Raw genomic sequence first — 15,340 nt, 5'->3', positions numbered from 1 at the left:
AAATACTGAAATGCTAACCATGCCAGTAACAACAGAGTTGTAAAACCAAAAAGTACGTCCGTCATAGGAGGTAGACTACGCACAGATAAGTGAGGCATATATATCGTTTTATAAATATTTGTCCGGCTTTTAAATCTTGTTGGGTATGAGGCGATGACTGTCCCTGGTGAAATATTAGAGATCATTTCACAGGCAACCATATATGGCATTAGGATTTCTGAATTTGCTTTCCTCAAATGATAAGAGACATTTTGGTAGCACTGAAATTTCAGAAATCCACTTATTAACATACACCTGGCACAGTAAATGGCAGATAGTATAATGGCTTCTACTGAGAAATCTACCAGGCACAATTCAAAACCGTTTATATACATACAATCTATTCATGTAATGCTTCTGTTACTCATCTTCTATCATAATGATAAGGAACCTGAGGCACTCTACTTCAAAGAAGGGATGTCTTATTTGGGCTCTTCGTTCCAGAGGTTTTATCTATCTGTGTTTCATCCTGGTTCTTTGGGCCTGTGACAGTACAGCACCTTAGAGCAAGTACCCACAAGCAGAGGAAGCTGCGTACCCCATTGAAACAAAGAAAAGGAGACAAGGGTTGAGACCAGTGGTTCTCAAACAGTATCTCAATAGGACCTAGTTTAGATATAGATTGCAATATTTGCCAGTCAAGACAGACAGGTACCAAACAAGGAGACCTTGAGACAGAATTTAAAGCCTGTGTGGGTAGGGAACTGCCTTTCCCTATTTGCTTTTTAACTCACTGGCTTTTCTTTTAAAGTTTTCTCCAAGGTTGACTAGATAAGATATAAAGGGTCCTCACCCAGGAATACTAAATATCTCCATCATAAACCTTTATTCCTCCTGACAAGTGTAAAATGTCATGTGCACTATTAAAGCTTCAATTTCAAGCTAGGTTAAACACGACATGACTCAAAATGCAGCAAAGGGTACCATTTCTCCTGTAGAGACTCACAGACTGAATTAGAAACTGCTTTCTTTTACTTAACAACTGAAACATCAGAACCACCTTATTAAAAATCAGGGCCCACGTAATGACGATCTTCAAACCCACAAGCTGCCATATTCTTTCAACAGCTCCTCTCCGTTGTCAGAATGAACATGAATGGATGATTTAGCAATAGCATGGGATTTAAGCAAATTAAGTGATAACTTCTTAAACAGAGTGCATAAAAGTAATATTAATGATGGTGACTGGATATTCTTTTATTGGGCACCTCTTTGGACTACAACAAATACTCTTTAGCCACATTAAACTAAAAGCCAGAGACAGAGACTGACCATCTACCAAATGACCCTAGGATGTGTCCATTCCTATCAATAAACCTACTTTTACTACAATTTTGATTTAAGTACATGCAAAGTCAATAAAGAAGGGAGCCGATGGAACTGCCGATTCTCTAGTTAGCATCCTACTAGCTGTAATCATCTCAGATGTCTTATAAGCGTTTTATAAAGTAAACACGGCTTGCCCTTACTTGTCCAAGAAAACCCATTTCTCTATCCTTCAGAGTCTAATGACATCTCTACTCCCCTGCATGCTCCTGTTTCAGCCCCCCAGACTCACTGCCGTTGCTTGCAGTCTGTTCTCTTGGTCGTGGCATCTCTTTCTTTCTGCATCCTCACCTTGTCGCTCCAGTTGCCTTCTTCTGCATCCTGCTTGAGCATTCCAAGGGTTGCTATCAGGGGCCCTAATTTCCTGCCTCTACAGACTCTCTGCCACCCCAATGCACCCAACTTCCCCCTACCAATTCTCATTGCTTCTGAAGATCAGGCAATTCATCTGTCCTACATCTTCTCTCAAAAGTCTACCACACTGAAAAGCGAGATATTGTCCTGTCTACAACACATTTGTCCCTGCTACCATTCCTTTTACATCCTTAAAACCAGAAGTATTTTTTTAAAAATCTCTACCACATGGCGCTTACTTTCCCAAAGGGCATTTGTGACTCTAGGGAAGGATGAGAACTCTGAACTTTAGTGAGAAATTCCAGCTAGATTTTTCTCAAATTTGGTTTAAATTTCAAAAACAGACCCTGATCAAACTGATGCCAGTGCACACCGGAGTATCTCCATCTTGAACTTATATGTGATTCACACTGCAATAATGGTCAAAAACTGGCCTGTTACATATGGGATGAAACCCAACATTTGGAAATCTTAATGCTGGTCCATGATCCACATTTTGTGAAGCAGGGTTCCATGTACTGCCTTGAGTTTGTAGGCTTTCTCACACCTGAATCTGTTCACCTTTACCGTTATACAGACTCAGCATTTCCATCATATATGTTTCCAATATGTTTTATATATACTGCCTAGTTACTACATCTTCTAGATTTCTATTTTATACACAAAGTATCCATTTTAGGCACTGTCAACATAGAAATCATTTTCATACCCATTAGAAAGCTAATCCTCTTCATTTTCTATTAAGGAGTCATTATCGTCTACCATGTCTAAAGAAGGTTACTACACATAAGAGCATAAAAAAAAAATTCCTTCAGTTTCTGTACTGAGAATTAACTAAATCCCTTGACTGTTATATGCAAAAAAAAGACATTTAAAACTTCCTGAACTTTGAATAATAGAAAAATTTCCAGGAAAGTAGTACCTTGCAAATACATTTTAAATCAACTTTATTGAGAGGGGAGAGATACAGTTCAGAGTTGGATGTTTGTACACTATGTGTGAGGAACTGGGCTTGAACCCAGAGACACAATAATAATTATATTATTTCATTGAGATTTAATATTTCTACATCTTTTTTCACACACTATACACTAATTTGACACATATGTGTGTGCAATAAGTAATAAAAAAAAAATCAGTGTGTTAAGCACTTCCATCACCTGAAACATAAACCTTTCCTTTTGTTGGGAGCTTGCTTACTCTTCAATTTCTTTGGAAATAAACCCCAAGTCCCTATGACCAATTAATGCCCTGCTGTGGTACTAATAAACCAGAGTTAATTTTCCCTCTCCAGTTTTGTTTGGTGATGAATGAATGAGAATGGCCTCATTTGCCTAATGTGTGTGAATGTTTAGTCCGCAGTTGGTGGAATTGTTATGGCAAGGATTAAGAGGTGTGGCCTTGTTGAAGTAGGCCCAGCCCTGTGAAAGGAGATGTGTCCCTGGGGGTGGACTTTTGGTTTCAGAAGCCCATGCCAGGCCCAATCTCTCACCCTCTGCCTCCAACTTTCAAATCAAGAGGTAATTTCTCCGCTACTGCTCCAGCCCCATGCCTGCTTGCCTGCTGCTATGTTCTCTGTCACCTTCTGAAACTGTAAGCCAGCCCCAATTAAATGCTTTATTTTATACGTTGCCTTGGTCATGGTGTCTCTTAAAGCAACTGAAAAGTAACTAAGATAGGTTCCCTTTACTTCCTTTCTGCTCTGCTTTTCTCTGTAGTCTTTCCCACTAGCTAGTAACCACTGGTGCACTCCATTTAATTTGAAGTGCTTTTTATTTGTTCTTAATCATACCCTCAAGAAACTCAGCTCTCAGAGCTTCTTTTACTCTATAACACTTGCCACAATTAAGTAGAAAGTCCTTATTTATATGGCTAGTTGTGTATTTTCAACTAACTTACTCCATCTGCAAAGATCAAGGCAGGTATTTTTTTTATTTTTAATTTACTTTTGAATCACTAAGAAAGACCTAGAACTTTTATGAATAATTAGAAAAAATATTTAAGAGAAACTGTTTTATAATGGCCTATAGTTTGGCTATACATTCTCCATATTTTTACATTTTAATTTACTTTTTTAAATATAACATTGTAAAAAGTTGCCTCTATGCAGTAACAAAGAGACAGAAGAACTTTATAACAAAAAGACATTTAACAATGCTATATTTTAACTTGACAAATTTATAGCTAAAATAATTTCAGTTGCTAAGTGATAACTGCCTCGGTTAAACAAGGTTTTATTTGATTAAAATTAATTATACTTAGAAAGTATGTTCATAGTAAATAAAATGTGTCCTGCAAGAAACATTCTAAAATAAATACCAATACCAATGATCTCTAGTCAGTCTAAACATATAAGAGTGAGGTTCAGCATTTAAATCAACAGTAAATGACAAAGACAGAGAGACAGACAGACAGAGACAGAGACACAGAGAGAGAGAGTTATCCTATAACTGGATCCACCTCTTGTCTTACAAGTTGTTAAAGGCAATGAAAGCCTACTAAGAATTTCTTATAAATAAGTAAATGTGGAATTGATACTCTGGAAATCTCAAGGGTCTTCATATCTAAGTGTCAACTACTGTTGAAATAATTATCTTTGGACTTTTCAGCATGTACAAATATCACCCCATTTATTATGACAATGAAAGGGGTGATTCATGAGACTCAGCATAGAGTATGTCACCATCACTCAGGAAGGCCAGATTGAATCCGTGCCGAGTCAATGTGTGTCCTAACATTCAGTAGACAGCTGCTTTCTAACATTCAACCCAGAAACCTAGCTTGTCAATGTCATTTATTGACATGTCCTACCTGTTCCAACATATCAAAGCCTACTGCAGTTATGCAAGAAGGGACTGCAGGCTGCAGCTGTAGCTCAGTGGTAGAATGTTGGCCTAGTGTGGTCCCAAAAAAAGGATATAAAGAATGAAAGAAAAAGGAAATGGAGATAGTAATGGGAGGAGGGAAAGATAGAAAATACTGAACCATAAGAAAGGATATATATCCATATATATATAATATGTAATCATAAGCAAGGATATATATTTATATATTATATATGTAATCATAAGTAAGGATATATATTATATATAATTATAAGTAAGGATGTATATATACATATGCATATGTGTGTGTGTGTGTGTGTGTGTGTGTGTGTGTGTGTGTGTGTGTGAGTGTGTGTAAAATCTGGTCATATGACCATTCTCTACATAATGCAAGACTATCCACTAAAATTTCAACTGTAGAAAATTCTGAGAAAAACATTTCAAGATTAAATAATCTTGTATCTATGTACTTCAAAAGTGTTCTTGAGTGCATGTGAGATGGCTCAGTGAGTCAAAATTTGTGCTGTCAAGTCTGATGACCTAAGCCCCCTATCCAGGACCCACAAGGCAGGGAAGAACCAGTCCTACCAAGTTGTCCTCTGATCACTAAGTGCTCACTGAGGCATGCACATGTAAACACAAAATGAGTACATGAAAATGTACAAAGTTTGGAAATGCTCCATAATGAGCATATGTTACTTTTAACCAACAAAGATCTAAAGCAGAATTTTAGAAATTATTTTTTCTTTATTTTTTTCCTTAAGATTTTAAAAAATCATCTTTAACCTGTGATTGTGAGTAAAGTAAAGACAACCTCTAGCATGCCCTGAATCAAACATATTTCTGGAAGTTATTGACATATAAAATGAACACAACAGTAAAGTTTTATAAGTCAAGAACCCAGCTATGTATTTAAGTCTAGAACCTGTTGCTTGAAAGTAGTCTTCAGGTAGACGATAATAGCAGTCAAAACTAAATGCCTGGCAAACTCTGCCCTTTCTGACTGAAATACCCATTAACACACATATTCAACACACATATTCTGCCAATATTCATCATCACTATCATCTGAGTCTCCACCTTTCTACCTCATGATGACTCTTATAAACACAAAGCTCAAAAAATATGAAGAATTCCTGTATGTTTTGTTAAAACCTGTACAAGATGAACATGGAAGGACCCGAGGTTCTGTTTTCATCCATCTGCTATGTGATACTGAACAAACTGCCTCTCCCAATTCTGTCCTATGATACACAAAGGCCTCTCAATCGAAATGTTCATAAGTGGCTTATTTTATGAATGAGCATGGTAGCACATGCCTTTAACCCCAGCACTTGGGAGGCACAGACAGGTGGATCTCTGAGTTTGAGGCCAGTCTGGTCTACACACTGAGTTTTAGAACAGACCAGAGCTACTCAATAAGACTCTCTTTCAAAATTAAAAAAAAAAAACAACATGAAAATGGAAATAAAAGTGCCATTTTTTTTCCATTCTTTCTCATCAGAACCATTTGAACTTCTGGGAACAACACTTCCATCTTCCATGGACCATACTATTATTTCTCAACATATAGTATTCTATTAGGCAGTGTACATGTATATTTCCCATATAAGGTTAACTTGTTTTGTCTTGCCTTCTCATTCTGTTTAAGTGAAGAAAATGAGACAGTTACAATTCTAAATTACTTTGGGAAGCATTATTTACTAATAGCAACAAAAGACCATAGTGTATTAAAAGGACTGGAAAATGTTTCCTTGATCTCAAAGTCAACATTTCTTTTACCTCAGAGTCATGTTTCTAGAAGTGTAGTTAATAAAATCTAAAAAGGATATCTTTGATTAATTAATATAATGACTACTTTCCAAGAACTATAATACTCCTCTGGTTTTGCTGCTAAAAGAGTGAACAGATGTCTGCCTAGTCCTGAGGGAATGTCTCTTCCTCAGGAGAAAACAGCTTAAATAGGAAGCAAATAACCATATGCTGACTGCTCGCTGCTTTGCAGATGACATGGAGAGCCATGTTCTACAATAAGAACCACCAAGGGTAAGGTTCAAATTAATCTTCCTTAAAAGTCAATGTGATTAGCCAAGATGGAAATACTTGTTAAATATAACTTCTATCACAGAGTTATGCTATCAATTTGTACCAGGCATAAAATATATTTAATAAGTGCTAATATTGAGTACAGGAGAGTACACATTGAATACACATCAATAAAACAGTTGCCTAAAATGTACCTGAAACCTGTAACAGTGTAATTCACAACAAACTAGAAAATACGGCTGGCAAGAAGAACATTTTTGGACAGCTACTGTTGAAACTGACTTAGACATATAGTTTTCATAAATCTTGAAAAAAAAAAAAAACAGTATCTTCTAACTTACCTGATCTAATTTAGATATATAATCCATATTTTATTACTGGTCTTCAAAAAATAATAACTGAAAAAATATAAGAAAATACATCCAGTACTAAAGATTCTCTTCTTTTGCAAAACCCAAGTTTCCAAACTTCTTGATAAAATACTAGAAATAAGTACTGCTAAGCATTTCTTATTTCAATTTTCAGACTGTATAATCACATACAGCAAGGAAAACTGCATCACAACTGACTTTTTTAAGAAATGTAATTTTTACTGCAGGACAAGGATATATATATATATGATCTCATATATCTACTTATCACTGTAATGCAGATAAAAATGAAACAAGAAATTTCTAAAGACAACCAACCAGTCCATGCAATCCTCTAACAAAAAAATTAATGTGCAATAGACAAGAATATTATCCTTTCTATATAGACATGAAGGCTTAGCAGCAGTCTGTATTTTTTCAAGTTTAAGGGATTGACAAATATCAGGAATCAAGGACTCCAGTTGTTGTTACAGCTGTAGAACTTGGTTGAAACGCAAGCAAAACACAGATAAAATGTTTTTAAAAGCATTACCAACAACTGCTCTGTGAGACCCGCACTGCCTCAAGATACTTCTGCTAATGCTGTTACTGTGGCTACAGCATCACTGTGAAATTAGATGCAATCTCGGGCTTCCTGTCTGAGCCTTGGGGAGTGTAAGAATAGTTCACCCTATACTCATGGCACCTAAACTAAGGAAGCATGTAGAAAAACAAAGAGCAACAGTGGACTCCTGGACAAAAATAAAAACCAAACTTTCAACAGTATTCCCAGGCTTGTTTGGAGCTAATATGGCTGACATCTGTGCTCCCCATCAATAAAGTTGATCAACTCTATAACATACAAAAGGGCTGCTTTGGGGGTGAGGACCAAAGCCTCATGAAAATGGGGCAAGAACAATATTAACTGTCAAAAATAAATGAGTGAAATAGTGTGAACTAAACTGCTACGTATTGATTTGCAGTGTGCTAAGGGAGATTTTTTTGTTATGAATAAATAGTGTCTCAACATTCCAAACATATAAAAGCCTTTCTCAGGACAGGGCGCTAAAAGCAAACATAGTATCCAATAAACAAATGTCTCTTCTGATCGCTGAAATGAAATTAGTATGAAAACTACTTGACCCAAATGCTACAAACTTCTTCAGGATTTCAAAACTTTTTATCTTTCATGAGGACATGGATACCAGATTGTGACTAATACCGTACTAAATGAAGTATAAAATGTTTATACATTTCTCTCTTTATAAATGTAGGAATTATTCTAAGTATTATCTTATAATTGTTTTTTAAATCTTTATATAATAATTGGTAAATTGATAATATTAATTTTTATTTGAAGCACAGTGATGAACACAGCGTTAAAATTAATGAGCATAAGGAGCTCTGAATTTGGTTCCAATTCTCATGAACATATCTACTAAGGGTCTCAAGGGGATGGGATGTGTAGCTTAGACAGAGAACTGGAAACTAATAGTATCTTTAAAATATCTACACAGAAGCTGTCTAAAGACCAGTGCAGGCAGGGTGTCCTGACAATCGGCGGTGAAGAAGGAGGAGTTTGGAAAAGGAAGGTCTGGAAGAGACAGGTGGATCTAATCGAGTCCATAACTTCCTCCTAAATACGAAAATGACAAAAGGGACCAGAGCAGCATCAACAAGGAGTCGAGATGCTTTTTGCTATTTCTCTTGGCAAACACGTTATGGCCTTTGGTTTTCCTTTTCGCATCCAGTGTTTGGTTTTGGTTGTTGTGTTGGGAGCTCTTTGTCTCTCTGTTTCTGTCTCTCTGTCTCTCTCTGTCTCTCTGTCTCTCTCTCTCTCTCTCTCTCTCTCTCTCTCTCTCTCTCTCTCTCTTGTCTCTCTCTCTAGGGTCTTTGCTGTTTTTAATCGCAATTAGGAACCTACCTATACCATCTCTACCAGCTTTTCTGAGTTCCTGAATTTATGTTTGAATTTTACCTACCTTAACTTCACCTCAATGAGGAATAATTATTCCATAATAAAAATAAGATGACAATTACAGCGGTGCAAAAGATGATAACTGTGAAAACATGTACTCTGTTATGAGCAGGAACATGTGTAAGTGTTTCTTCCTGTATTCCATTCAAAGAGGGGCTTCAAACGTAAATGTAGAATCACATGCGGCCGTGATCATAGCTTCCATCCCTCTTACAGATGTAGTTCGGAGACCTTCGCTTTGGGTCAGGTCACTAAGAAAGGGGCAGTAAGTTTATTGTCTGTTAATTTAAACAAGCAACATAACCTCGGGTTTCACATAAGTGTGTGAAAGTGTGAAATGGGCAAGATGGTGTCAGAATCCCAGCTTTGAGGGCATCGATGCAGGAAACTTGGTAGCTCAAGGCCAGCTTGCCCTACACAGCAAAATCATATCTCAACACAAAACAAATAACAACAACAAAATCTTAAGAGGAATGGCTAGTTTTGACATAGTCTCAAGTGGTTAGTTTTATTCCATTTACTTGTGTTTTATACTTTCTCTTAATATCAGGTATCTTGGGCAGTCGATCTCAGTGTAAGTAACACAAACCTTAGTGAGGGGGGCAAACGATTTACTATCTTTGGACTTGATTCAATATTAATATTATGATTAATCTCTAAATTTATCTCGTAATTTAATTAGTTATGTATGGGTCTATGTGTTCAAGTTCTAGTTGAATAGCGAAGACTATTAAAAGTTAAATAAATAAAACGGGACATAAGTCATGTTAAAATCCTGGGAAACCCTAAGTATATATTAATAGATACATAAGTTATATATATTGCAAGTGATTAATGTGAATCTTATTAATCTTTATAATCCCTATGTATAAATTAGAGATTTCTGATATATACACAAAACAGGATTCTTTGAAGTGAAATGAACCTTTTAGCTACCAACTAAATGAGGATGGAAAGTCAGAGAGGTCTGGTTCATATCCAAATACAATGCACATTTGTAGTACAGATCTATCAATCTAACCATTCATCGATATTCATCACATAGCAAAACATTCATCACATTCACCTAATCATTCATCACATTACAGAAATGCTACATGTGATATACATATAAATAAGCAGCAAATGAGCAGAACCATCAGGATAGTGTCCACCTGCTTGTTCCCAGGCTCTGCTGCCCTCACAAGGTAGGAAGCTTCTGAACACGATTTCCTGAATGGCATGCATTTTACTTACTGACAAATCTTACACATTCAACACAGTTAGAACAAACCATGGGAGGCAATAAAGTGAGCTCAGTGGAAGAAAACATTCTACAGAAAAACAGTTCCAGCGACTTAGACTGAATACCCAGATAGGATGAGAAGTGAGGAAAACTGACAGGGTCTTAGGTGGTATTCATACAAATCTAGACGATCCTCATGCAAAGGCTGTAATACATGCATAATTCCTTGCTGTCACTGTCATGCCACATGATCCCGTGTAATTCCCCCTAGGAAACCATTTTACTTACTAGCTACCTCCAGCGATGCGTTGTGGCTCACAGCCTCTCCGAGGTAATTCCTTGCAACACAGATGTAGACCCCTTCGTCGGGCCTGCTCTTCCGTCCGTGTACTATACGTAAGAAAAATAAAGATCCACTTGGCAGCAACATCCGGTGTGAGCGAGGATCATCCTTGTCTGTCTCCACTCTTTCCCCGCCTTTGTACCATTCGACAGTCGGCGTGGGGCGCCCTTCAGCTTTACAGTTCAAAGTGGCAGGTTCTCCTTTTGAGACAATGAGATCCGAAGGATGCTCAACAATGCGAGGTGGAAAATCTTCCTGACGAAGACGGGAGCCTGCGGAAGAATTGAACAAACGTGTCATATTTCACCTGGAAACAGTTAAAAGGCCTTGTTCCAGAAGCACTGGCTTTAATGGTATTTAAACACTGCCTCCCACGGACACTTCCTTCCTAAGCTTGGTTTTAAATACTCTCAGGGTCTACCTTGACCACTGCACCCACGTCTGAATGCTTTTGACTCTGCATTTAGGGAAGTTCTCTTGCTTAATTCTGCCTGTGTAGATGCTGCCTGCAGATCGATTGTTGAGAACCCATTTGCACTGTCCTTTAATCCCTCAAATGGTACTTCTGATGGTTAGTTTTCATTGTCAACTCGATGCAATCAAGAATCACCCAAGAGGCCAGGCAGTGGTGGGGCATGCCTTTAATCCCAGCACTCAGGAGGCGGATCTCTGTGAGTTCGAGGCCAGCCTGGTCTACAGAGTGAGTTCCAGGAATGGCGCAAAGCAACACAGAGAAACCCTATCTGGGGAAAAAAAAAATCACCCAAGAAAGGAGTCTCAAGGATGAAGTGTAGATTAAGTTGGCCTCTTGGCATGTCTGTGGAGGGTTATCTTGATCACATTAACTGAGGTGGGGAGATCTGCCCCGTTCCTAATGGCACCAGTGTCTGTTCTGGAGATTCCAGATTATATGCAACCAGGAAAAGTGAGCTGAGCATAAGCATGCATGAATAAATCCACGGCTTCCTGCTCTTGACAATGGATGTAACATGACTACCTGCTACAAGTTCGGCCATGTTTTCTTCTCTGCCCTGATGTACTGTAACCTGGAATTGTGAGGCAAATGAGCCCTCTCTCCCATTAGTCACACTTGTCATTATCACATCCCAGCAACAGGAAAGAAACTAAACCATTGCCTGTCTTTCCAGAAGAATACGCCTGCTAAAGAGGTTTGTGACTATTACAGGCAATGTATGGATTCCCAGAATCCCTCTTTTAACCAGCACCGGGAGAATAAATTATTTAATAAAATGTCCTTTAAATACATTGTGTGTGGTGGTTTGGATGTAACTGGCCCCCATGAGAACACAGCAAGTGGCACTATTAGGAAGTGTGGCTGTGTTGGAGTAGGCATGGCCTTGTTGGAGGAAGTGTGTCACAGTGGGTGTGGGTTTTGAGGTCTCCTAAATGCTTAAGCCACAGCCAGCATCTCAGACCTCTTCTTGTTGCCTGCAGGTCAAGCTGTAAGAACTCTCAGTTTCTTCTCCAGCACCATGTCTGCCTGCACATTGCCATGTCTCACCATGATGATAATGGACCGAACCTCTGAACTGTAAGCCAGGCCTAATTAAATGTTTTTCCTTTGTAAGAGTTGATGTGGTCAGTGGTCACGGTGTCTCTTCTGAGCAATAGAAACTCTAACAAAGACAGTGTGGCTATACTTTGTTTTGCAATAAACTTAAACATCAATAAGAGGGATCATGTCAGGGGTTGTAACATAAATGAGAACAGGAGTCTCTGGAATTTGAACACTCAGTTCCCTGCTGGTGGAGCTTTTTGGACAGGTTTCTGTGGTACCGCCTTGCTAGAAGAAATATGTCACTGGTGGGAAGGTTCTGAATTCAGATGCCCTTGGCCATTTTTCGTTTGTTCTGTCTGCTTCATGCTTGCAGATTAAAGACGTGATCCCTCAGAGCCTTGCTCCTGCCATCATGCATGCAACCTATTGTTGCTATGGCTCCACCGTGACAAACAGATGCCTAATAACCACAAGCCTAAACCTTTCCGTCTATGAATTGTCTTGGTCATAGCATTTTATCAAATAACAGAAAAATAACTTAAACTAGCTTACGTCCTTAAATATTCTCAACTGTTTTCTGCTGGGAATACAGCAAACATAAAATGTCTCGAACCTCCTGTCAAATTCACTAAATCTAGCTTTCATTTAGTACAGCCCCAAACCTGGCCCTCATGCACTATGCGTACCTGAGTGAAAACAGCAAAGTAGAAACAAGTCTTCTCAACATCTCCTCAAAATGCCATCCCCATCATGACACCACTGCCACCCCAGGTCCAACTATTCTGCCATCTGCTGAGGTTTAGGAAAGTCACTTTAGCCGTCCATTCCGATGTAGTCAAAAGGCTTTGAACTCATTTGCTCTTAAGTTCTTAAGAAAACCCACAAGAATGACCTTTTCCTTCCCCAGCCCAGCTCTCCACACAGCCTGCTCACGCCTTCCTATGCCTTCTGTTAGCTCTACAACCACACTGTGTTTCCTTCTGTCCAACAAACGCCTGCCATAGACTCGGGACTCCAAATAAACTACATCCCTCAAGGCCCAGGCTTCTTTCCAGTCTCTACTCTCCCGAACTTTTCCCACCCAATTAAGTTCACTTTTATAAACCAAAACAGCACTCTATAGAGTCATCATTGAATTTTATTCATCTAAGACTTCCAACAGTTTTCTCTATCCCACAAAGATGTGAGACCTGCCAGCTTTCTTTTGCTCGAGGTTGTCTGCTGCTAATGGCCAAGTACTGACCATAACTACCATGTTCCAGAAACATGAGTAGAATCACTGAGAAAATGAATAAATGGCTGAAAGAAAATATCTAACAGAGAAGAGTGAAGGAATCACAGACACTAGATCTGAGTATGGTATTGCACATCTATACCCAACACTTGGGAGGTAGGAAAGTCAGGGGTTCAAGACCATCCTTGGCTATATTGTTAGTTTGAGGCCCAACTGGACACCAGTAAACCATTTCTCAAAACAGACAAACAAATAGGACTATGCACTGTAGAAAGCACTAAGACTGTTCTCTTTAAAATAACCAGTGCAGTGTGCACTGTATTCAGCCACAATAGACTCTATATGGCATATGAAGCTTTTTTATATCTGTGTCTACTTGTAACTAGTATAATTAGTAGTTGGTCTTCGGGAAATGACTAGGAAAGGAGAAGTTAACAATCTTAGTGAGTAAGAGTTTCATACCCAGGGGCTGAGGACAGAGATGGCTTGGTTGACAGAACGTTTGCAGTGCAGCCTGAAGATCTGAGTTTGGATTCCCAGCACACTCATAAACACCAGGCATGGTGGCATGCATTCCAGATAGGGTATATGATAGCAGTCGGACAGAAGGGGAGAGGACCTTGTCCAGCTAGTCTGTCTAAAACGTTAAACTCCAGGCTAAGTTAAACACACTGTCTGAAAAGTTGTGCTGGCAGAGTGCGATGGGAAAGATGCAGATGCAGACAAGGAAACTGGCATTTGCATGTACACAGGCGTGACGCGGTAGAGAGAGACGGATGGAGCAGGAAGGGCCTTATAATCAGAACGACAGGGAAATAGCATTAGTTCAGAGCATGAGACACAGTATGTTATATATTCTTTAAATGATGGCAGACTTGAAAAGGAGAAGAAATAAGCCAGCAAGATGGGAGAAAATAACTTAGAAACTCTTCCATTCTCCCAATGGCTATACTAAAGAAAATGAAATATAGGTTGGCTTTTAGGTAACTCATAATTATCAGTGCCGTGAACCTCAGCGTATCATTATCCTTTGGAATGGCTGTAATTATGAAAGACAGATACTGGTGATAATCAACTAATGAGGCGATACACACTTACAAAACGTTTAAATTATGAAAGTCTATTTGAGACAGGAAATAAGGTTGCAAATGTTACTATAAGAACACAAAAGAAGGGCACTGAAGACAACCCCAGCCAGTCAGGAAGGGTCTGGAGCAGCAGCCCTTGAGAGGATCCCTGAGAATGAGTCACAAATGGAAGCAAGGCAAGGAATTCAGCCCGGGCACAGCTATTGGACTACAGGGCACAATCGAGAGATCTGCTGCTAGGTTAGCTTACAATGTGAATCTTGGAAACTGAGAAGCGTGAAACCAAAAAAAAAAAGAAAGAAAGAAAGAAAAGAAAAAAGAAATGAAAGACATGACGAAAAGTGAAAAAAAGAAAAAAAATAAGATGGTAGGATAGGCTTTGAAAGTGTTCCGCAAATTAAATGAAGTGTGTGTGTGTGTGTGTGTGTGTGTGTGAGAGAGAGAGAGAGAGAGAGAGAGAGAGAGAGAGAGAGAGAGAGAATGTTCACACTTGGAGGCCAGAGGTCAACTGCGTGTCCTATTCTAGTGCACACCATTTTCTCCTGAAGTCCAGTTCCCTGATAGGCTAAACTGGCTTGCTATGAGCTGCAGGGATCCTGCCATCGCCGCCCCACAGCAATGGGGTTACAAATGCATACTTCTGTACCAATCTATTCATGCTGAGCATCCAAACTCAGGTCTTCATGCTTCCGCTGGAACCACCCTACCCACGGAGACATCTTCTCCTCTGCAAAAACATTAAAAGTTTTTAAGGTAAGGGCTAGTATTTGGTTTTAAAGAGCAGCCTCCCGACAGAATAAAGTCAATGTAAGCAGACTAAGTTAGGAGATTAGATACCACATGTTGGCACCTTCAAATTATGAGTCTCCGAACCTGTACTTAGACACTGAAAAGGGCAAGAGGAAACACTGGAGATAATAATATGTTCATCAGCAAAGCTTCCCCACAGTGTGGAGGATGGTGAAGAACGAGCATGATGGAGACAGAGTAGAGGCACACCACTGTATCACTGG

The 15,340-nt window shown here is 38.9% G+C and overlaps 1 protein-coding gene across 10 annotated transcripts in view; it reads right to left on the bottom strand.

The window, feature by feature from the left end:
* The window catches only part of Robo1 (roundabout guidance receptor 1), a 1,035,706-nt gene that overhangs the window by 299,827 nt on the left and 720,539 nt on the right, over positions 1-15,340 (bottom strand). For all 10 annotated transcript variants that reach the window (XM_036203231.1, XM_036203233.1, XM_036203229.1 and 7 more), the window contains one exon: positions 10,432-10,758. In XM_036203231.1, the coding sequence (XP_036059124.1) occupies positions 10,432-10,758 (327 nt within the window). The remainder of the gene's footprint in view (positions 1-10,431; positions 10,759-15,340) is intronic.

Source organism: Onychomys torridus, chromosome 12 (genome assembly GCF_903995425.1).
Source record: "Onychomys torridus chromosome 12, mOncTor1.1, whole genome shotgun sequence".
In the NCBI taxonomy this organism is placed as follows: domain Eukaryota; kingdom Metazoa; phylum Chordata; class Mammalia; order Rodentia; family Cricetidae; genus Onychomys; species Onychomys torridus.
Note: the sequence above shows the minus strand (reverse complement) of the source record. Positions and strands in the feature narration are given on the sequence as shown.